The sequence below is a fragment of the Python bivittatus genome, unplaced genomic scaffold (genome assembly GCF_059951505.1).
Source record: "Python bivittatus isolate LINGU-HERP-01145 unplaced genomic scaffold, Pbiv_v1 ctg000190_np1212, whole genome shotgun sequence".
NCBI classification, from domain to species: Eukaryota; Metazoa; Chordata; class Lepidosauria; order Squamata; family Pythonidae; genus Python; species Python bivittatus.
In genome coordinates this window covers 11,136,461-11,160,521 of record NW_028277042.1, presented here as the reverse complement: position 1 = coordinate 11,160,521, position 24,061 = coordinate 11,136,461, and the positions used below count along the sequence as shown (strand labels likewise).

The following is a 24,061-nucleotide window of genomic DNA, read 5'->3' as shown; positions in this document are numbered from 1 at the left end:
TAACGTGCTTAAGTAAGGGCTAGGAAAAGGAGACAACAGAAAGGAAACTGTCCAGAGAGAGAGAAGCTGCTCTGGCTGTCTGGGAGAGGGGTGCCTCTGTCCATTTGAATTGGTAGCCTGGCAAGTTCAGCGGAGTGGGGGCACCCCAGCAACTGCCCCTTCCTCAGTCTCTATGGCAGTGTTTCTCATCCTTGGCAACTTGAAGATGGGTGGACTTCAACTCCCAGAATTCCCCAGCCAGCATGGTGGCTGGAAAATTCTGGGAGTTGAAGTCTGCCCAGGAAAAAGCCCCTCCCCCATGAGCAAAGATTACTCCCAGGGCTTCAGTGAAAGTGAGCAAAGAAATCTGCATGAGATAATACCAGGTACGTGGCTTATGCTAATACCACACCAATGAAGATTCTGCCAAGAGGGTCTTTTTCCCCCGGGATGATACTAAATGCCTGCTGGTAGGAATTGTGTGTATGTATGGCAGGGCAGTAGATGAATCAGGGGAATTGCTTCCATGGGCTAAACTGTGGCTTTTATTTTCAGTTTCTAGAAGGGAAGCCAGGTTGGTTTGCAGTAACAACAGAGAATCTTCTAGCACTTTAAAGACTGATCTTGTAAGTCAGCCATCCGCCTGACTATGGAGTTGTAGTTCCATGTCTCTGGAGGGCACCAGGTTGGGAAACTAACTTCTTTCTCATTAAGGTGCCAGATCTTGATGTATATATTATGTTTGATGTATGTATGAGTCTTCGCGAGGTGAAAGTCTCCCTACCTTGCTGAATGTCTTTCTGCTGTCTTTTCATTAATGATTAGGAAATGGTCACAACACATTTGCTTAAATCTCCTCCAGCAAAAGAAAAAAAACAAAACCTGAAGAAGAGACATACCGATGCTTTTAAGCCAAAATTATTGATCCCAGCAAGCCAGTGCTGCTGCTTTCGTACAGCAGGCTTAATTGCACCTGAGTGACTGGTCACGCAGAAACTTAATTTACTGTTTTAGATTACAGACACACAGATTCCTCTTGTTCACTTTAAAGCTCAACCAGCAAACAGACGCAGCCTGCAGGTTTTGGATACTTGCTCTTTGGAGTCATCCAGACCTAAGTGAAGTAGGGCCAAGCATCTATATATATCTATCATCTCTATCTGTAATGCATATCCCACCATTTCTAGTGTTCTTGCTGCCCAGCAATGTTCCAGAAAAGAACCATTAAGCAGCCAGGATATAACAGCCAATGAGTGGGATTTAAAATGTTTACAAGTTAGTACCCCACATAAATGCCTCGTCCAGTGCCAGGTTCATCGACCATTTATCTTCAGCTGCCCAAGTAAAAATTCCATTGCCTGGAACCGTGACAGTCTTGACGGCCCCCTTGGAAGACTGAGGTTCTCTTATTCTGCTAATGGGACCAAGTCCATCTCAACTCAGTGGCAAAGTCTGGAAAGATGCTGGGAGCTGTGCCCAAGGCTTTGGGTTAGGGGCTGCAAGTTGCTCATCTCTGATTTACAGGAACAGGTGCCATTGTGTTTCGATGTTTCTTCTGCCTTAGCAATATACACCTAGCGGTAAACTTACATCTTGCTGAGGATGGCAGAGAGATCAAGATGGAACAGTACAGCATCTCTTACTGCATTACAGGAAGAGATTAAAACTGCTTTAGTGAAGAAATTAAAGCTGATTACTAACCTCTCAAGTTAGGGTAAATCATTGATCGTTTCAATATGTCCAAATAACTTACTGGAATATGATTACCTGGACAATGTAGAGGTTCTCTTGATTCCAAACCTTGCCTGGTGTAAGCAGAAATTGTAATGGGTGGCTTATGCCAGACTGGCCGAGGGCACTAACCTCAGAATAAACTTGGTTTGTTTCAGTCCTTGATTAGCAGTGAAGCTTCTTCAGACATTTACTGGGTCTACCAGTAGATGGCAGCACAAACCAGATCAACAAAGGTCAATACAACTCATCAGAAACTGAGAAATTCTGCTTCCCCACCCCCCACCAGTTCTCATTCAAGTTGCAAAAGAATGTACTTTTGAAAGTTCTTTCAAAGGAGAAAATCACTGTAACTGAGATTTGCAGGACCACTATTCAAATTAAAGGAGACTGATGCACTGGAAAAAAAAAAGATTGACACCAACATTGAAGTTCCTTCAGAATTGCTCATGAAGGCCCTCACAACTTCCGGCTTACAAGATTGCTTACAAAACCTGCTTTATTTGTTTAAAATTGTCCAATCATTTAAGTTAAAAATGTACACATTCCTCTAAGCTTGCAGAACTGCTGAGTATACTTGTCAGCTGAGAAAATGTGTACTTTTCCCTTTTTTAAAAAACACTCTTTCCCCTTTGTCTGAAAAATAAGACATGCTTAAGGAGGTTTATTTGGGAAACAACTCTTCTGGCCCATCATAAGCTGTTGGATTCCAGCTTTCATCGTCCTAGGTCTGGGCTATCACCGCCTGGATGATTATAGGTTCCCCATGCCTGAACAAGACACACAGGTTTGCTTCCTCACACCAAAAAGAATCAGTGCTTACAGCAAGAACAAGAGAAACCTACATCGAGGGGACCACCATGTGAGAAACCAAAGCCACCTGACTGAGTGCAAGAGGATGAAGGGGCCAAGCACAACATCACCTCTGTGCCTAGGAGTCCAACTTGATGAAGACTTTGGGCCGGGAGAAGATTTTGAGCGCCTCTTCAATCTGTGACAGCTTCTTCTCTAAAGAAACCCGTCGGGTTTGAACGCTCAGAGTATCAATCCTCACCGGAAGCAACAGGAGGTCCTTCAGGAGCTTCTCTTGGCCTACAGGCAAGAGTTAAGGGAGAAAAGGGAGCATCATCAGTGCGCAATTCTGACAGCCTGTCTGCTTCAGAGATCTCAGCTGACCCATAAATGTGTTGTACTAAGCCATAATGTCATTTATTTGGTTTCAGTGTGGTTGGTTGTGTGAACTCAGCCATTCTGAGTTGTGAGCCAGGTTTTATGGCTTACTGTGTGGCATAGAACTAGCCAACTGTGATGTGTGACTTATTCAACAAGCCGTGATTAAATGAATCATGGCTCAGCACAATGTATGAGCCCAATCCTTTGTTGCATATGCTTATAACATAATATCAGGATTCTAAAAAATCCTGGTTTGCTGTGAACACATTCCTTTGTAAACCAAAAGGAAGCTTATGATCTTGGCTTGTAAAGACCCACCAAAGTCAGGTTCCTAGATTTGGATGACATGGATTTGGCTTACACATTATACTCATTACCTGGCTAGGTAATATCTTCAGTGCTAAAATGGGATGGGGTCTGCTCTCTGTTTATGTGCTGTGGCCTGCCTTGCCAGTGCTGGTAAGGGTGGGGTTTTGTTGTGCTTCTCTGGTAGTTCCTTGATTAGCATTTGTTTACTGCTTGATTGTGTGTCTGGTGGTAACCTTTGCTTATCTGGGTGATGATTGCTGGTGAGGCGATCTTCTGGTCCTTTGTCTCTTTTGAATAGTATGTAGATGCTGTTTATCTCTATGTGTCTGTTAATTGCTGCCTTATTTGAATACCAAGCTTCCAAGAATTCTCTTGCATTTTTGGATTTAGCTTGGTCTAAAATGCTGACAGTTTCCCAGTTAAAACTATGGTTGAGTCTGTCCATGTGTTGTGAGATTAAGGAGTTTTCATCATGTCTTCTGACTGCTCGTTGGTGCTCGTGGATGCGCTCTGCCAGTCTTCTGTCTGTCCCATACAGTGTTTGTTACAGTCCTTACACTGTATGTTGTAGATGACTCCTGTTTTTTCTTCTTGTGCTACTGGGTCTTTTGGTTTACTTAAGATATTTTGGAGTGATTTTGTTGGTCTTAAGTAAACCAAAAGACCCAGTAGCACAAGAAGAAAAAACAGGAGTCATCTACAACATACAGTGTAAGGACTGTAACACCTGAAACCTAATCCTAACCTTAGTTTGGGCTCATACAATATGGTAAACATACAGTACATTAACTGAACAACAGTTGCTGTGTTATATAACATGTGCTGCCATGTTTATGGCTTTATACCATAATTATGGCTTTACTTAATGATCTGGTTTACCCAACGTACTAAAGTTTTTGGTAGCTGGCTAAATCACAAACTACCTAATCCCCATTTTATAGCCGCCTACCATGTTGTGTACACCCAAAAATGGATTAACTGATCAATTGTTCAAACAACCTGGAGGCTTCACACTTGCATTGGGCTGGGCCAAAATAAACAAGGGGCCTACCTTATCTACTTATGTTCCCTAATATTTACACACATTTCATCCATGCTTCAACTTTCCCCTCCCATTTTACACAGACAAACATGTCCCTAAAAGGAACAACAGGTTTTGATGGAGAGCTCTTGTAAAAACTCCTGTGAAGCCAAGGAAATTCCAGTAGGCCTTCTACTGTAAGAGTTCCTGGAGTTTTTCCTGACCTAATAGGACATTGGGCATAGAGAGAGCACCATGCAAGTGGACCCAGATGAGATGGAGATCCAGCTGAAATATTCCAAGGTTGGGAAAGACCTCTGTGAGAGTCCATGGGCTGTTGCCTCCTGGACTAGAACTAGATTGACTGACTTTATGGCGTTGTTCACTACAACATGCTTAGTTTGGTTACCACATTTACCTGTTTTCTACATTTGCCCAATACACTGAGCTGCACAAACAGGTTGGGTTCCTCCAACGTGCTAGAACCACAGAAGGACAGTCTCAGGTAAGCATAGCCCCTAGCTCTTTAGCCTCGCTCATTGTGGGTATGGACCATGTCTATAATAAGGAAGCTTCAAAGGGTTCCACCTCCACCCTTCTTACTCTCTTTGAGATTCTTTAGGGTTTCCAGCCGCTGGCTCTCAGGCATCATGGCATGGCCTGGGGGTGTGTCCGGATCAGGCATGTTACGCAGGCGCTCCTCAGCTTCTCTGCGCCAGTGGTCCTTCCTCTCTATCAGGCTAGACAGAGCAGAAAGAGGAACTCCCTTACAAGAACAGCAAAGTGGAGACAACATCCAGAGCTGGAAGGAAGGAAGCTGGGCCCTTTCCAACCTCCAGCTTCTTGCAAAACAGAAGCAAAGAGCCAAGATGCTCTCTTTTTCCAGCATGGTCACAAATCCAGCCTTCCAGCAATGGGACTCAGAGGAGGCGATAACTACAAGAAAGCTGTACAGTAATAAGACATAGCAGCGCTAAGCAGTGGAAACATGATAGTCGTGGAGGGCAGCCACGCAGTCCTGGGAAAAGACACAGCTGCTTTAAAGAGCTGCAGAACAATGAAGCATCTTTTTGAAATGGAATCTGAAAGTACAGATTTTAGTTTCTAGCATGGATAGTACAACAGTGCAAAACAGGCCGTAAGAGCAGAAAAATCTCACCTGTTTTGTTTGTTTGTAAATACATGTTCCAGGCCTTATGTTTCCAAAGCTAGATTTGACTGTTTGGAAACAGCATTCTCTGAAATATTAAAGTGCCAGAGAGGAGCGGCTATCCAAGATTTCCAGGAGGCAGCTGCTTGCCCTCTGCAGAAGGACAGCACAGCCTTTCCCAATCTGCCACCCTCTAAATAGGCTGGCATGCAACCCACATCATCTCAGGCAGCCCAGAGAGCTTACTAGCGGGGGACATGGCCTTTCTGCTTGGTGTTGTATTCTTCCAGGTCCTTCTGCTTCTGCTCCAGGACTTTGGTTATTGACTGCAGGGAGCGCGAGCGTTGCAACGAGGCTCGTTTTGCATTTTGGGCATTGTGGCTGACAAAATCCACCTTACTGCTCTTCTCCTGGACCTGGAATGGAAAAGAAGAGGGCAGAGATAGCAGGCGCGGAGCTTCTGTGGGGTGGCAACCCAGAAATGGCTAGGTTCACCCATTGGGCCATCATCGTGGTTTAATCATAGTTTACTGCAGGGGTGGGTAACTTTCTTGGGCCACGGGCTGCATAAAGGGCTTTGGGGAGGGCTGTGGGTCAGGTATGAGTTGCCCACCCCCATTTATTGAATGAAGGATGATGGCTGGGTTTGTAAAATAAAGAGAGGCAAACCAACCGCAGTCTGGTGCCCAGGGGGGCCCAGCTGCTTTCTGAGTTCACATGCCACAGCAAGCCACATTTGTTTTAGCCATACTTTGTTGAACATGCCACAATCTGGGTTCATATAATACATAACAGTGCCACATGGAGGCCGCACATTGCCTTTTGTCATGTTTTACTGGTCACATACCCCACTTCCCTCCCCTCCCCAGTACACATCTATACACATACACACACCTTGATGCTCCCATTCTGAGCCTGGGCAGCTCCTGAATCCACTTCATGCAACTGGGAGGGGCTCGGTGACAGCGGTCGGCGTGGATGAATTCCTGTGCCACAGCGAGAATAGGCTCTCAGGTACTTCTGAGCCTCCAGATTTGGAGGACTAGGATCCTCCTGCGAAACCCAGAAAGAGAAGAAACAGCTACTTGAGAGAAGAAGATGAAAACAAAGTACTGCGTGGCCAGAAAAAGTTCCAAGCTGAAAACTCAGAGAAAGTTCCACTGAAGTTCCGGTGCCCTCAGTAAATTTAATATTGCTCAGTTTATTCCAGTTTGTCTTGTCCTCACCCCACTTTGGGGGCCTCATTTATGTCCCTTGGAAGTGGAGCCAAGCATCTCTTAAGGAAGTTCGTTACTGGCCATTCTGAGTGCTCTATTAGCAGCAGCAGCAGCAGCAGCAGCTGTCACCGCGGAAGAAAGAAATACATTAAATCAACAGACATGTTTGATTCAACGCTTGCAAGATTTGTCCCGTTTCTTGAAGTATCATTCCCATCTTCTGTTGCCAGGTCAAATAGACCCACTGTCTGGAACAAGTATTCTTCTCCCCATTCCTGCAACTTGTTCTTGCACAGCAGATAAGGCACCCCCTGTCCTGGTACTCTTGGTGGCAGGCCAGGAGAGCAATGGATGGAAGCTTGAACCCAATTTGCTACAAGAAGCAGTTGCTTCACTGCATGGAAGGTTGGGCTGGTCCTGTCTTCTGCATCAAGGGCTGCCAACTGAGTTTGTGTGGGGGACCTGTGATCCTCCAGGTGCTGAACTACATCTCCCAGCATCCATAGCTGTCAATGGGAGGGAAGCTGGGAGCTGTTGTTCAGAAGCATTAAGAGGTCTATACCCACAGTGCAGAGTAGGAGATCTACTACCAAGCCTGCTCCAATATTGGTATTGTTCTTGCTAGATGGGTGGGGTGGGTTTTTTTAATTTATTGATTATTATTTATTTATTGGATCAATTTATATAGCCACCCAATTGATAAGCAACTCAAGGCAGCATACAAAGATAAAACCAATACATAATAACATCAACAAATTAAAAACAATAAAACCTATCACAAATGAGGCAACATATCCAACCTCCAAAAAATCAAAATTAAAGTCATATTTATTTCCCACTTATCCTTTGGATTTCAAGGCAAAATACATCAAGTGGCTTGGATTGAGAGTGAATGACTCTGATGACCTGAAGCTGAATCTTGCAGGCCCCAGTACAGCACTGTAGCCCCGTGTTCCCCAACCTGGGCAACCTTCCAGATGGCTAGACTTCAGGTTCCAAAATTCCTAAGCCAGCATGGCTATTGCCAAGAATTCTGGGAGCTAAAGTACACGTATCTGGAAGTTGCTCAGGTGGAGAAACACTACCTTAACTGATATACCAGACTGTTTCTCCACTGCGCTAATTAAGGGGAGCAAGAAAACCCAGCATAACTGGTGGTACCTGCAACTTTGCCTTGACTTTGGATTCCACATTTTCATACTTCTGTGACTTCCACAGGGCTTTCACAGGCTTGGGTTGGCTCAGCTCCCGGGCTTGTTCCTTCTCTCTGCACTTCCGCTGGATTTCTCTCATACGCCTCAGATTCTCCTTCTCATGGTCTTTGTTATCCCTGCCTGCACCGAAGGAAAAGGAATGCTTCTTTGGATGTCCTCATAGACAGGGTGTCACTGAAGACATCCTGGCCATACCGGCTCCACAATGTCTTAAGAGAGCAGACATGGGGAACTACAGGCCCAGTTGGCAGCTTAGACAAAACTCTACCAACATCTGTTGAATCTGGCTATCCACTTACGCTTGGGCCTCAACTCTTCGAAGAAGGAGATCTCATCTAGCTTCAATAGCACTCCTACAGTGCCCTTTCGTCCTGTCTCCAAGATGTCCTTGGCGTTGGGCTTAATTCGTGGAGGAGGCTGGGGGCAGCGAGCACTGTAGCACCCAGGGTAGAGGCTAGACTCTGGAGGGATGGGGCCAGGGAGCAAATCCAATTTCAGAGAGTTCCCTTCCAGCCTTCCTCGCGCTAAAGACACAAAAAGAGAAAAACAGGAAGGGGTCATCAGCTTAAGAGCAGAACTGGCTGCAGAAAATCCTCAATTTGTAGCAAGAAACTGGCGGCAGAAAATCCTCAATTTGTAGCAAGAAACTGGCGGCAGAAAATCCTCAATTTGTAGCAAGGCCAGAGGGCCAGAGGCAGGGAGCAGAAATTAATTGCACAGTAAAGAATGCCATATAGATATTCATACAGGTTGGGCATTATGGAAGTTTCAGTTCAGCAGTCTGAAAGTATCATTTTGGAGAAGGGAAGAGTGGAGAGCGCTCACTCGGAGCAAACCAGCTGAGAGATCCCTCTGTTTCATGGGGGATGTAGGAAGACAAACATGCAGCCTATGGATGGAGGACAGGCTTACTGTCCAGTGTGGTAAACAGACTTTATAAGAATTCCAGGACACTAACCTGATAGCGGGCGTCTGTAGTAATCTGGGCAAAGGGTAGGATCTGGAGGAATGGGTCCTGTGATCCTGGAGGGACCTTCCGACATCTCAACCTTACTTCCTAGCTTCCAACCATGAATGGCAAGATCTCATATTTCTGGAGACCTGTTGCATCAGGAACAAAGTATGCTATGGAACCACCGATGAAGTGTGGGCAGGGTATCTGGAAGAACAGGGAGTTAGAAGGAAGATGTCTAGGAAAAAATGCAGTCATCAACCACTGTATCATTAAGGAGGGAAAATGTCAGGCACAAAACTAGATGTATTTCTCTTCTCTCATATTGCACTATTCACACATTATGTGCCTCAATCATGCCCAGAATAGCTGTTGCAGTAGATATACGAAATTGCTTATGATAAAGTATGGGGGAATTACAGTTGCTTCAGAACACAACTGGTCATGTTATTGTTGTTGTTAACCTGTTGAAGTCACAATGTTTTGTTGACATCTACTTTGTTCCTGAATGTAGTTCAAAAGGTCTGGGTTTGCTCCCTAATGCTCTGAACGGCTGGAGGCCAGACTGTCCGGAGGGTGGCCGTCTCCTGCTTCTATCAATCTCCCCTTATATTAGGGACGAGCCCCTTGTGGTCCTCCAGTTGCAACTAAATCCAATATCCCCAAGCTCTAGTCCAGATAACATACTCTGGGGCCAGGAGATTCCTAGAGCAATCCATATCAGTGGCTGCTTACACTGCATGGTCCGAACCAAGTCAGCTGTGATCAGTTGTGAGCCCTCTTTCTCAAGGACTGTATCCCACAAAAGCATGCCTCACACATGACTACACAGCAGAGGAACATCAAAGCCTTGGTCATCTGCTTGCGCTGCACAGCTCCGGTGCATGAGCAGATATGAGAAAACTGCCTGTGCAGCCAGGCGGGCCTGCAGACAGTGAGCAAAACCACGGCAGTCTCTGAAATGTCCTGAAAGCAGATTTTAAACATCTCCTGAGGCCTTCCCAGCACCTAGGAGAAGCAAATGGAACTGAATGATCCCTGTTTTTGCATAAAGACAATGACTGGCACAGTATCAGGCCTGTCTCAGCATTAGCAGCCAAATGCTTTCCTCTCACCACTAGGAGAAGGAGAAGGAGAAGGAGAAGGAGAAGGAGAAGGAGAAGGAGAAGGAGAAGGAGAAGGAGAAGGAGAAGGAGAAGGAGAAGGAGAAGGAGAAGGAGAAGGAGAATCAGATTAGCTCTTGGCCTCATTCCAGGCACAGCATAGAGATATGTTTATTCTGTCAGCTTGGAAGGTAAACGGCTGTTAAGAGCCAAGCACAAACATACGCTTGGAAGGCGGTTTGGCCTGAAATCATGGAACTGCAAGGATCTAAAAGGGGAAGACAAGAGGGCCTTTTGTAACGGACATTTGGAGGGCAATCAAGGGGCAGGTAGTTCCAGCCTGGGAAAGCTGCTGGAAAGGCAGACTTCACTCTGGTGTAAGAACACCCTCGCCCCCCTCCCTCCCCCGCCACAACATTTAGCAGGCTTCGCTCAGATAGGCTGGTTGTTGCAACAGAAGTCCTTGCCTTCTGAGCACATCTGGAATTTTGAGATGATGTTGGAGTGCTCTTGCAAGTAGCTGATGGGAGACCTCACCTGTCCACATAAGGCTTGCCACAGGGCCATAAGCAGGTAGGAAGCAAGACTGTACTAGACACCCCCTCTTCCTCCTGCAGAACCCTCTCTCTGCTACCTCCTTTTTGATCCTTTTTCAGGGCAGGGGAACATATTGCCAAGTGACGCCCTGGGCTTCAGCTACCCACCGCTTTCCTTTTTCCTTTTAAAATTTCCTAAGGAAATATAGGGCAAACATTTAGGTGTCAGAGGCATTTTGGAAATAATAGTAATGGAGAATGGTACCACTGCTTTTCAGCATGCAAGATTCCCATTTTTTAAAGAGGTACATTTGGGGGTCTGGTCACTTCCAAGAGCTCTGTGGGTTCACTAGTATTATAGGCTAAACAAGTCCATTTCCAGAGTGACAAGACAGAACAGAGTCAGTCAACAGAGAGGGAGGAATTCACGGCCTCTAACGTTTTATGCTTTACATCCTGATTTCATGCCAGATCACAATCGAGCAGGGCCTGTTCACACAACCAGCCCCTCTACTCATACTAAGATGCTGCTGCAGCATGGAGGACCACCAGTGGTACCACTGTTTTACCCTCAGCTGCTGAAATCATCTTTGGAAACTCACAAAAACAACCATTAGTCAATCCAGAAAGTAACTGTGGTCAATCAGTTATTTCTTGCAGGCAGACAAGAAAAGGAAGCACCTCTATACCAACAAGTTGCCAACTTGGGGAGGGGAAAGTAGGAGATGCACAGGCTAGGGAACATTTGCCTTGATCTATCACATTTTTTCCCAATTGTAGCCAACTCTAATGCAAAATTATCTATGGCTGGGTTCATAGATAAAGTGGTTTCTGGCATAATGGGTAGTATGACCCTATCCAAACTGTGGTTTATGATTTAACTTGATTTGTAAAGCCAGATTTCACAGCTTATTCAAACTGTAGTATAACATACATCAATCTCCAGCTCTGCATTGAGTAAACAGACCGCATCCATTTCAGCAGCAAGAGAGGAGAAAATAGAGGCAGGGCAGAGACAGCATTAGGGGTAAAAAAACGTATGTCAGGGTTTTTTTCCGCTGATCCAAGGATGACTTGATAGCATTTCTAACGAAGCAGCAGGGAAGGACCCTCAGACTAACTCACAGGGTGGTCACAAGAGCAAAATGGAGGGAGAGAAACCACTTTCTCATTGAGTTTCTCAGACAAAAGGCACAATACAAATATAGTCATTCATTATAAAACATTAAATTGGGTCAACCATATGCAAGTCCTGCCCTAGGCCAGACTGCACCCAAACTTTTGGTTAGATTCCCACATGGCCCTCTCAGCACGATCCTGTCTGCTAGATTCTTCAACCAACATGACTTCACTACTATTAATTTACTGTAACAGAGTTACTAACACTTTGCTAAAAGAAAAATGCATATTTTTCTCAAAGGAATGCCCTACTGTGTCTTACTGAGACTAGCATCCTAGTGAGTGTGCTTAAGCAACCTTCCTTCGCCTTCCTTTACAGTTGAAACTTTGGTGGCCAGATCTGCAGTCTGTCTGTCTGTCTATCACAAGCAATGACCTGAGACATTGGAGGTAAACAATACAGTACATCCTAATCATAAAAAACACACCAGCAGCAATGCTCACTGAACCTTCTGGCCCAAATGCCCGGGGAAACCATGGTTAGCTAGTTTGTGGCTCCACATGCTGGGGAAACCTAGCTAGTGTGGTTCGTTTATAGCCCAGTATGTTGCATGAATGCAGCCCATTGAGTGGGTTCAGTAAGCCATGGAGAAAACCCCAAGACATGGAACGAATGGAGAACACCGCAAACACTTTCAACCTGTTCACATCCGTAGACACAGCCCCACTTTGATCCTGGCATCTGAAGGATCCCTCCCCTCAAAATGAACCACCACAACAACTGGAGAATATTGATCACACGACACAATATAACAACAACAGCCATAATAATGTATTCAATTTGTATGCCACCCAACTCTCCATGACTCTGGGCACCTCTAGAGGCAACGCAATGCAGGGCTCACAGGCTTTAAACCTGGGTTCAGGTTTCCCCCAGGCCAAGTCGCTGGGGGTCCTGGGGCCAGTCCTACTTGCCATCCTACCTCACAGGGTTGTTGTGAATAAGAAATTCAAGCAAAGCTAGACATGTCAAGCAAAGCTAGACATTCCACCTCCAGCTGCTCCTGGAGGAAATGCAAGACCCACATGTCGTGAGCAACTGCACTCCATCCCTCGGTGGCCCCCTCCGCCCTTCCAAGCCCAGGGAATGACGCTTCCCAGCTCCCACCACCCTGGAGGACCCCGACCTTTCCCCCCATGGAGGCGAATCGCCTCCTTCTCCGGCTGCATCGCGGCAGCGGCCCACCAATTTCCCAGAGACGCTCGTCCGACCCCCAGGCGCCCTCCTCTCCCACCCCCGTCCCCACGAAGCCCCTCACTCACATCTGGAGCCAGTCCTCTCCAGGCGTCCCGCGCGGCTCTTCCTGCGCAGCGATGCCGAGAAAAATCCGGGGACAGACAGTTGGACTCCCCGCCTCCGGTCTCTTAGCAACGGTACTTCCTGGTACAGGTTGGAACCAGAGCGGAGGTTGCTGGGAATTGTAGTCTTCCTTTCCCTTCACTTGCTTAGAACCGTTCCAAACGGAGCCTTTCCAAGTGTGCTGGGCTTCCTTTCCCCAAGTTCTCAGCCAGCATTTTCTCTCTCAGGATCCCTTTTTTTTTTTTTACATGCATTCATTCATTCATTTGTATATTTATTATCATTAGTGATGCTGGGCAGCATACAAAGATGATTTGATTGATTGACTGACTGACTGATTGATTGATTGACTGATTATGTGTCATCAAGTCGTTTTTCAACTCCTAGCCACCACATAGATAGATTTTCTCCATGAACAAAGATAAAAAACCCAACAATTAAAAACAATAACCCATGACCATGCCCGATGTCCTCGGTCTGCAAGAAATTATTTTTTTAGGTTCTGATCATGCCCTGAAAAAGCACTTTTGGAGAAAAAGTGGGGATATCTTTTCTCTCCAGGCGCAATGGATGCCTTCTTCAAGGTAGGAAGTCTAAAGAAGTGCTCATCTGTACAGTGTTTACCAAAACAAACAAACAAACAAAAGTGGGTACTGTATGTCACTTGATAGACAATTCACATCATCCAGCAACATCAAAGAGGCTTGTGACATCTTAAAGGTTAGTTTATTAAGGTGATTGAGGACTCTGTTCTGTTTCCTGCAACAGTCTAATACAGCTATTCTTCTGGAAATATGTCACAACATAACTTGTTTGAAGTGACACGGTCAGTGACAAATACAAGGTAGAAAACACAGCTTTCAAAATCTTGGTGGACTACTATTTTTCATTATCCCTGACAACGGCTTGTATCTCCTTGGAGTGGATGTGACTTGGAATCAAATAATGATAATGATAATGACAGGTAAATTATTTACTTGTAACACAGAGTAAACTCCCCCAGTTTGCATATCCACAAAGAAATCCAATAGATTCTGGCTGGCATCACCTATCCTGCTAAGTCCATCATTTCCTGCTCAGAATCAAACCTCTGTTTTGTAGCTGAATTTCAACAATGCAGCATCAGGGCATTGGAGCATTGCATGCAGTCTACCAGCCATGTGTGCTCTGTCACTGGTTTATGGTTTATTTTGTATGATTCCAGCCCATGCTGGTTTATATTTTATTTTATTTTATTTTATTTTTTCAATTTATAAGCTGCCCATCTCACATATGTGGCTTACAAAATTAAAACATAAGCAATGCCAGAAAACCAAAAAGTAAAATAACCATGCAAGCATTAAAAACATTAAAATGATTAAAAACCATACAGTACAATCAACGGAAGAGCACCGTCAGTTCAGGAGCAGTACAACCATTTTTCTGGCTCTGTGCCACCACTATCTGATCCCCAGGCCAGATGGCAAAGCCAGGTCTTCAGGTCCCTATAGCTAAGCAAAACATGTTTTAGCTCAGTGTAGGAATCCTGTCACTGTAAAGTTAGCAGGCAAGTCTGCGATCCTAAGCACACTTTCTGAGGAGTAAATTTTATGCCATTCCTCTGAGTAGTGTTTTATTGCAGAATCAATGTATATAAAAGTGCACCATATGGTATACTTAAGACTACGTAAAATTGCATCCTACGGCAATCTTTGGAACTTCTTGTACAGCTACTTTTCTCTCTGTTATCCTTTGGCCAAGAGGCAAAGACATATCATTTTTTATTTTATATGTTATATGCTATATTTTATATTGAGAAGCTTTTATGCCACTTGAATCATTACAGTTCTACCTGGCTTACAAGCAAAAAACACAATAATACAGAAATACACTTTGCTATTCAGCCAGGCTGACTAGTTGGAGCTGTTTCTTCCTTTCGGCTGGTGAGTTTAATTAATTTGCTCTTACCTTTTCATTAGAAACAAATACAATATTATTTTATTATTGAACTTGGCCCTCTTGACCCCTCTTTTGGGAGGAAAGCAGGATATAATAAAAAAGGAAGATGGTTCTATTATATTGCAATTGTACATGTACTGACCTGGAAATGTGTCCCCTTGAACTCAATACTATTTAGCTTCAAAGAATGCCAGAGAATACTAAGAATCTGAAGATAAAACAAGTCCATCTTCAAACACTCTTCATATCCTGTTTGTGATTGACCGATGTGAAAACTCATATGCTGGAGTAAAATGCCCCTGTAGTCTCACCAAGGCAAGCTTCTTACAGCTGGTAGCTCGGAAGCCCTCACAGAGCACACAGTTGCTTTTCTGTTTTTTACAATTGTATCATTATAATGCTTCAGTTTTTATTGAAAGCATCTCTTCGGCTCAGCCATGTGCTCCACAGGTCTCCCCTCATCCCATATATCATTGGGCAGATTGACTGATCATGTGCCATCAAATCATTGTTGACTCTTAGTGACCACATAGATAGATTTCCTACATGAAGATCTGTCCCTAACCCAGTCTTTCAGGTCTTCCAATGGTGCCCCCATCACTACTGTAACTGAGTCCATTCACCTTGCTGCTGGTTGTCCTTTTCTTCTCTTTCCTTCCACCTTTCCTAGCATTAATGCCTTCTCCCGAGACAATGGGCTGAGGTTTTAGATAAATAAGAAAGAGATCCACTGGTGGTGAATGTTCAAGCTTTTTCCTTCCTTCCATGTCCATTGATTTACGTCTGGCACAACTGCAATGGCATGACAAAAGAGAGAAGGGCAGCCAGATTTTCTGTAGCTAACATATTGTGCAGTTTTGTCACTACTGTACTATTTGATCTCCAAGAGGCTGATGGATAGATAATGTAGCAGGCATTTGTGGAGATGTGGAGAAGAAAGGATCTAGATTCCCAGCCACTGATGGAGAGGCAGCAGAATGCTATGAACCTTGTAGCTTAGCAACTGGTCCTCAAGGAAGACAGACTAATATCTCCAAGGCCTACTAACCAATCACTACTGGACAGAGCAGTGGAAACTCACCAACGCTTTAGGCTAGACAAACTGTCACAGACAGCTGTGGTGAGGACTCTATCCTTCTGTTTTTGAGTTGCCAGCATTCACTGAGTTGAAGTCCTCAGTTTGAATGATGACACGAAGTTGATGCTAGGGTGCCCATAGCTTACAAGTGTCCATCAGTAGAAATGGGAAACAGAAGCTCCTTAACTTTTTAAAATAAATCCTGATTAGGATTTCAGGATTTATGAAAATCCTCATGATTCATGATCCAGTGGTAAATAAGATAACTTTAGCAGCTTAATAAAATGATCAGCAGGAGCAGCTTGAGTTATGGAAGGAACATCTGTTGGTCACTGAGAAGGACACAGCTGCACCAGAAAAAGCTTCTATCCTTGGCACATCAGAAGTACCTTTTTGTGCTATAGTTCAGTTGACATCACTTGCTGGAGAGGGTGTAATAATAACTAGAGTTTTCACCCAGAGCTTCCATGGGAATGGAGCCATATTTCTCTAAGGCTGAGCCAATCATCTCCAAAACTGATGAATATCTTGGAAAGATGTAGGTTCCTGCATCCTTCTTACCTCATCACAAAAGGCATGACCTACTGATTATTTCTTTTAGATTAGTTGCCTTCTTGATGATAGATTAGCTACCTGCTTTTGTAAACACAACAGAGTGATGAGAAAGGTGGGAAGTTCTTTATATGCAGTGTTCATGACAGAATAAAGGAAGCTAATCATGTAATTCACTGCAGTTCAAAAATCTGTCTCATAGAGAAGGCGCCTGAATCTCACTGGCATGCATTTATTTTTCACATACAAATGATATTGCAATCAGGAGAATCTTGGCAGTTTACAAGGAATGCATCTTAAGCTATTTCAAGAACAATGTTGTCTTAATTTTTTGTCTTTATTTTCAAAATAAAATTATTTCAGTAAATGCTAAAAGGAAAGAGAAGCTGTTCCTAACAAAATGTAGTATTTATGATTATTTGTAGGAAGTAAAAAAAATAAAAAACAAGTTTGGTCATGTTAAGAAACTTCAGCCAAGGACAACTCCACTTTCTACTTGTTTATCCAGAATCGTTTGCATTATATGTTCCAGTTGTATTCTGTATTCTTAGGATAGCCCTTGAATCAAATAGGTCAACTAGTGTTTGACCATTACAGTAGTCTTGCATGTTTCAATCCATATGGAAATCCTCATTCCAGTGATGGCATGAAACCTACTTCTGGGATGACCATGTAGCAATATTCACAAATTGCACTGTCATAATTTTATTTGCTTGCTAGCTGTTCAGTAGATTGGGTGAATTTAGCCATAATGGTCTCTGAACCATGACCATAATGAACCATAATGGTCTCTGAACCATGAATGCATGAAGCCAACTGTGGCATTTTCATAAACTATAGTTAAGAAAGCCATGACTTAACACAAAGTGTCAGGCCTATCTAACTCTGTTTTTACGATGATTTAATTCAAAGAAGATCAGGGTCTCAACAGGTTTAATAGCCTGTGTGCTTGTGTGTTTGTGTGTGTATGTCTGTGTGTATGTGCCTTCGAGTCAGTATTGACTCTTGGCAACTGCCTGGACTAGTCCCTGCAGTTTTCTTGGAAAGATTTTGGAAGTGGTTTGCCCTTGCCTCCTTCCTAAGGCTAAGAGAGAGTGACTGGCCCAAGGTCACCCAACCGGCTTTCATGCCTAAGGGTGGAGTAGAACTCACAATCTCCTGGTTTCTATTCTGGAGCCTTAACTACTACACCAAACTGGCTCTTTAATAACCATAAACAGTTTAAAAACCAGTTGTGCTGCTACAGCTGACCATGAAGGGTTCCAAAAGCGCTGCTTTGCATTTTTCTCTTGTACAATTCTGAAAGATCATTATCCTGCTACCTTTTGCATCAACCCAGTTCTTTAACTTTCTATTTCTCTCCACAATTCAAACACGGTGCCCTGACAGCAGGAATAACCACGATTTCTAACAGTAAACAAAGTGTAAAACTGCTATTTTATTTGCCCAGCAAAATACATACAGCAGCCTATGCCATTTCTGATTTTTTCCCCCCAACTGGCAGATGATGACAGCCTGTGCCAGAAGCCCTAATGAGAAGAAGTTGGGAGGGAAGACCACAACCCCACATTTTCTGTTCCAGCTGGCTGCAGCCTTGGAAAACCCCACCATCAAGTCACTGGAGGTAAAAGATGAGTAATGCAGGAAAGAAAAGCAGACGGGATGTATGACTTATCAACATTGGGAACACCCATGTGCTTGCTAATGTGGAATGGATAACCTGCTGCAGGAATGGCCAGGAGAGAGGAATGCACTTCATCCTAATCAGAAATAGAAATATGTGTTACTGCTATGGAAAGCTACAGAGTTTTTCTCCAAAATGTTTCTCTAGCCCCAAGATCAGGGGTTGCCAGGGTACATCCCACTTACTTTCCTTGGCACTCAGATTCCCTATCCCTCTTTATTTAAAGCACTTTTAATAATAAAGAAACAGCAATCTGGCATGCTGCTAATGAAAGGTCCAACATCTAGCATCATATTTATTTTCAGAGATGTCTTTGGCCTCCATGTGGGTCCCACTGAGATAATAGAGAACATCCTAAAGTTCAGTTTGCCTTTGAGTAAGTGGGTATTTTAGGATTCACAATTCCCACCCTGGCAGCCATTTGGGGAATACACAACGCTCTTCAGACAGCTACTTTGTGAGTGAGCCCACTCTATGTAATTATAATTCTTAGTATGCCCCAGGCCTTAAAGGTAATTTGCTCCACCCCAAAATATTCATTTCATATTCTTCCTGAGAAAATTATGTTCAGACTTCATTCTCCTCTCCTCTCCTCTCCTCTCCTCTCCTCTCCTCTCCTCTCCTCTCCTCTCCTCTCCTCTCCTACATTGGCTTCCCATACTGATTAATGGTAATGGTGTCTCTTCTCCCAGTGGCATGAAGATGGAAAGGGTGTTATCCTCCATGCCAAGATGTATGAGGAAGAAATCCAGCAACACCAAGACTTGTTTCCTGAGCTCAAGAATCTGAAATCTGTTTCAGTTTTGCAAGCTTGGCTAACTACTTATGGTTTCAAGGCAAAAATGACCAAGTAAGTTGTGAGAAACATGTGCCCTATAGCTCAGAAGGAGATCATACTTGAAAAGGAATTCTTAGTATCGCAGATTCAGTGTTTCAGGATATCAGGAAGCAGAAGTGGAAGAAAACTGCCAAGTGCCTTGAATGAAAGGACTGACCTCCTTTCAGAGATTGAACCTGACTTTGGATGGAGACCACGATGTAAGGGGAAAATGATACTGATAAAGGATTCAAATGCTAGGTCAGCTGGCTTCTCCATGCAGAATGGGATAGGAAGGATCATGTCACCTAAGATAGCAAAATAAAGCCCTATGGTTATCATCCGTAAAGCCTTCTTGACCTAAGAGTTTCAAGACTATTTGCACATGGTCCTGTTTCTTGGAAGAGGACTTCATCTTAACTGTTTCTTCTGCCCTCAGTAAGAATGCTTGCAAGAAAAATGCATGGGGATACCAACAATTTAGTCAAACAAACAATAATGATCTAGCTATGTGGGGTTCCTAGATGAAATAGGGCTTAAGGGAGAGAAACTGGAATTCCCTTCTTTCCTTCTAGCTCTTCTCCTGTCTTCTTTCTGCCCCACAGAACTGACTCTGACATGCTCGTTTTTCAGCATGCAGACTTCAAGAAGCTGTCTCCAAGGGCAGAGGAGGCTGAGAGCTCCAAAGCTGAAGCTTCCTTTGTGCTGAAGCAACCCAAGAAATCCAAGAAAAGAAAGTCAACTCAAGAAATCACCCCAGTCCCACCTGCCACCACAGGGAGTTCTCTGCCTCCAGAATCTGCAACTATAGAGAGTGAGTGGATAGAAATCAAAGTCTCGGCATCAGAGCATGAGTTTGAGCGATTGTTGATACCTGGAATATTCAGTATTTCATTGTATTACTTTCTGAAGCAAGTAGTGCATTTCAAGAGTCTGAAAATGAGAAGATAGTGTACATTTAGTTTATGGATGTACAGCTTTAATTGAGCAATATTAGCTGTTGATTGTTCTGCCAGTAGTCCCATCCCAAAAAGGTCACGACAGAAGAATAAACATAAATGTGATTAAATCAATAAATATTAAATCAAATAGTTACTATTAATGTATTTCCTTCTCCACTTGTAAATAAGGAACTCCCTCTGCAAAAGGAATTGATCCCATTTGTATAAGGTACAGATACATCTCTCTCTCTCTCTGTCTCTCAATATGAAAACAGATAGATGATCAGGTAAATAGGTAGACAGGTAGGTAGGTAGAGTGTGTGTGTGGTTTCTCTAGTTGGTCTTCAAGTATAACAAATGCTACTTATACCCTGCCCTCAGCCCCATGACCAGCATACCACGACGTCTGTGACATTCTTCAAGAAATGCATTAGCAGACATCAGAAAGAAAGGACAGTATTAGTGCTTGTTTAGACAACCAAAAACATTTTTCTCAAACACATTCCACCATGGGAGAATGGGAATTCCAGTTCCAGAGTCCTTGTTCCTTACCCCAGGAGAGATGACTCGAAGTCTTGAGAAATGGAGTGCCATGTAAAATGAATGAATTTTTCATTACAAGTCGTAAGCAGGATGTTTGCAGTTTGTTATGGTTTTACCAGCTGGACAGGTTTGCAAGGTGTGTACCAGATAAAGATGCAGGAACTATACTCATCTCAGTTTCCACCTTAGAGAAAGAGAAGTTCTGTCTGTCTGTCTACCTATCATCTATCATCTCTCTCTCTCTATCAATCATCATCTTAGGATTCTGTCGCTCAGCAGAATAACTCTAAAACCTGAGCAGAATAGGACCACATTTGATGTGTTGGGAAAAGCCAGCAAAAGAAAGATTGAGTTTGAATATGATGCAGATCAGGCCTGGGGAAAGAAAAAAATCCCAATGTGCTCCTATGGAAAGGCATTTGGGCAATGGCTCAGAATGCCGCCATCTCCTCTATTCCTAAGCCCCCTTCTCTTGTCCCCCCACCGGCCACATGATCCAGAGTGGTGAGTACGTGGCCTGCCTTGTGTTTCCTAGCATACCCATACTCACATACATACAGTATGAGAAAAAAGCAAAAACAGAAACAAATACACAGATGTGATGTTGTTGCACAAAAGAAAGTACAGATGCCTTCTATGGCAACTGCTGGTAAAAGAATTGGGAAAAATTCCAGAAATCATACTCTCTACATGCCTTCCTTATCTTGTTTAAGGACTACTATAGCTGTATTCACTAATAGCTCCTTATATTTCAGAGGCCAGTTGATCTCCAACATTCACATTGTCATTACTTCTAGAAAAGTCCCAGCGTTTGCGTCCTTTATATCAATATATTAACTACGACAACCCAGAGATGAACAGACCATCGGACAAGGAATATGACCTGCCCCACATGGAGGTTCCTTCTCCCCTAGAGAACAAGACAGGCTCCTTAGAACTGAGAATAACTCCATCAATAGGTAACAAGCTGGAAACAGAGGGAGGTGGACCTAGCTCCTTTTCCAAAACTAATATGGGTTGGAATTGAAAAATAGGTTGAATATAATTTGGTGCTCCAAAAGATCAGTGATCAGCTAAACCTATTCCTGATGTGAAATCTGTGTCTTTTTTAAAAAAAATCTGAAGTTATGATGTGTTTTTAAGTAACTATGATGTGGAATTGAAAAAGCCACTAGTTTGCTAGCTTTGCCTTTCCTTATCTACCTAGGAGAGAAAGTAGTCCATGCTGACCCTTTATTCTCTGTTGCAGTTGCAGAAGAGAAAGGCAAGGAACTGAGAAATCTACCAAGTACCACTTCAGGTGCTGTAGTGAAAACAGAGGTAGATAAGTCTACTCAAGTGGACATTGATAAGATGCTCAGCGTCTGCGCAGCTCATCTCGTTCCTCCATTGTCACCACAGAACAAGTAATCGCATCTGACAGAAGGCCTAGCTCCTCCCTGAAGAGATCAGCAGTGCTGTTTTTCAGAGACAGGAATTTTACTAGATGCTCCTTGTATCCCATCTGAGTGTAATTCCTCAAGTTTTGTTCATTATAGTCAACTGTCAGACTATAAGCATTTGTTCCTTGTCAGTAAAAAAGAGAAAAAATGGGGCCAGTCTAAGCAGGAGTGGAATTGCTACTGTCTAAATCAGTGTTCCTCAACCTTGGGAACTTTAAGGTGTGTGAACTTCAACTCTCAGAATTCTGGGAGTTGAAGTCCACACATCTTAAAGTTCCCGAGGTTGAGAAACACTGGTCTAAATAAACCAGAGCCCAAGTTAGCATTAGAAAAGACAGTCCATTCATCTCAATACCCTCCCTGAACCCTTGCAAGAGCACTGCTGAGTAATTACACACAATTATCAAGGAAGATGTACATGGATTTCCCCCACATTTTATTCCCAGAACTACTCTAAGCAAGGATAGTAGGAATTTGTACCTGCTTCTTCCTGATGTCACTGACTACCTTAATTTCTATGCATTTTTAATAGCAGCTGGGAAGGACTTTCTCCCTGTAACCTAGTTTTCTGGTCTTCCAGAACATCTGACTAACCACCGCTAGATGGCATGGATGTCTTAGGTTCTTAAGTATCCTTTGTGTGTTCAAGGCCACACCATTTATAGTCTATTCTTTACAAAGTAAAAAGATGCCCCCACAAAACATGCACATTGTTACTGAGATTGTTGGGTAATATATCATGAGTACCATGTGTTGAACAAGAAGTCCCAGAGAACAGAAATGGTATTTCTAGCCTTGAATCCAGATAAAGATACGTTCTTAACAGAGGAAAATAAGGAGGAAAAAGATATAATCTCTAAAATTGAAAATAAACCAGGAAACAAGACTTATAAGATGGGAGGAGTATGGTAGACTGCACTGTCCTTTGCCAATAAAAATGTATTCACTCAAATAAATCTTTAGGTTAAATTATTTCTCCACCTTCCCATCACTGGATTGTACTTTGGGAGGAGGGAGGAAGGGGAGTCTATTAGGACAAATACAGGTGCCTGGATCTTCAGAGATCTCTAGGGAATCCTGAATTCCTTAGAGAGAATTCCATCATCAGCACTTTTTAGATCGAACAAGACTCCTCAGTGCTGAAGTACAGAGACATTGGGAATTCTAACTTAATCAAATTATTCACATTAGAAGGGGGAGAGGAGGAGGAATTGATAACTTCAAAAGTCAGTACTTCTGACTAAGGCAAAATATAAACAGAAGTTACCACCTGGAGCTGTGTTTATTTCGTGCATTTGGACAAAGCATACAATAAAATCTGAAGTATTTTTTTAAGGGAGGATATCGGCTTGTATCTGAAAAAACAAAAGCCCTAGCTTTCCTACCATGAAAGTACATAAACAGGATATACTTTAAAAATTCAGGAGCTAGAACTTTGAATGCCTGGAATCAAACCTTATGTCCCTACATTGCATAGTGTATTAAAAGCCACAGCTAGCAAACAAAGTCTTCTGGTCTTCACTATACAAAGATCAGATTTCCCAACCACAGCTTTTAAAAGCCGCTGAAAAGGGGAATATAGGTCTGTGGGATGCTTTTAAAATCTTTTCTCCCTTTTTGTGTGCATATCTGCAAAGAGCAGCATGATGGGAGAAACACAGATCCAAAACACACCATAAGAGGGATGGCAATTAAGCCTTTTCTTCAGCATCATTTTTTATCCCACAGCTATTTGTGTTCTATCACAAAATCTAACCACAAATGTCTATCATCTCAGCCACTGTGAAGCTTTAAACATAGCAGTCCTTGCCAAAGCATTCTAACCACATACTAGGAAGAGAAATTGGGAAAAATCAACATTCAAGAACTTGCCTTTTCCTTACTATAGAAGCTTTATAAACCCTGGACCTTCTTAGTCCAACTGTAAATCAGTAACTGAAATGCAAATCATAAGATATAGCTGTGATGCCTAAAAATAGCTTTAAAGTCATAAAAGAGAAAAAAATAATTAAGAAATTTTCCTCAGGGAGTAGAGCAGCTGATCTGGTACTTGACTATATCCGTTCTTAGTTTCCATTCCATTATAAACTGTCATTTAAAAGAACACAACTGAGGAATGCTTGTTAATGCTTTATATTAATTTACAGGATTAAAACCCAGTAGGAAAACAATGTAAGAAAAATAAAATAACATTCAAGTAAA

The 24,061-nt window shown here is 43.2% G+C and overlaps 2 protein-coding genes across 2 annotated transcripts; one reads left to right on the top strand and one right to left on the bottom strand.

The window, feature by feature from the left end:
- Positions 1 to 4: 4 nt before the first annotated feature.
- Positions 5 to 12,944, bottom strand: ENKD1 (enkurin domain containing 1). Its single transcript, XM_007434355.3, has 8 exons — positions 12,828 to 12,944; positions 8,753 to 8,953; positions 8,094 to 8,318; positions 7,742 to 7,914; positions 6,258 to 6,416; positions 5,610 to 5,779; positions 4,817 to 4,953; positions 5 to 2,802 (listed from the first exon to the last, which is right to left on the bottom strand). The coding sequence occupies exons 2-8, from the start codon at positions 8,835 to 8,837 to the stop codon at positions 2,642 to 2,644; spliced, it is 1,110 nt and encodes a 369-aa protein (XP_007434417.2). The 5' UTR covers positions 8,838 to 8,953; positions 12,828 to 12,944; the 3' UTR covers positions 5 to 2,641.
- Positions 12,945 to 16,942: 3,998 nt separating this feature from the next.
- Positions 16,943 to 22,122, top strand: CUNH16orf86 (chromosome unknown C16orf86 homolog). The gene is made up of 5 exons (XM_088136027.1): positions 16,943 to 18,056; positions 18,809 to 18,966; positions 19,539 to 19,747; positions 21,215 to 21,376; positions 21,667 to 22,122. Exons 1-5 carry the CDS (start codon positions 17,937 to 17,939, stop codon positions 21,825 to 21,827), a joined length of 810 nt encoding a protein of 269 aa, XP_087992153.1. The 5' UTR covers positions 16,943 to 17,936; the 3' UTR covers positions 21,828 to 22,122.
- The last annotated feature ends 1,939 nt before the right edge of the window (positions 22,123 to 24,061 follow it).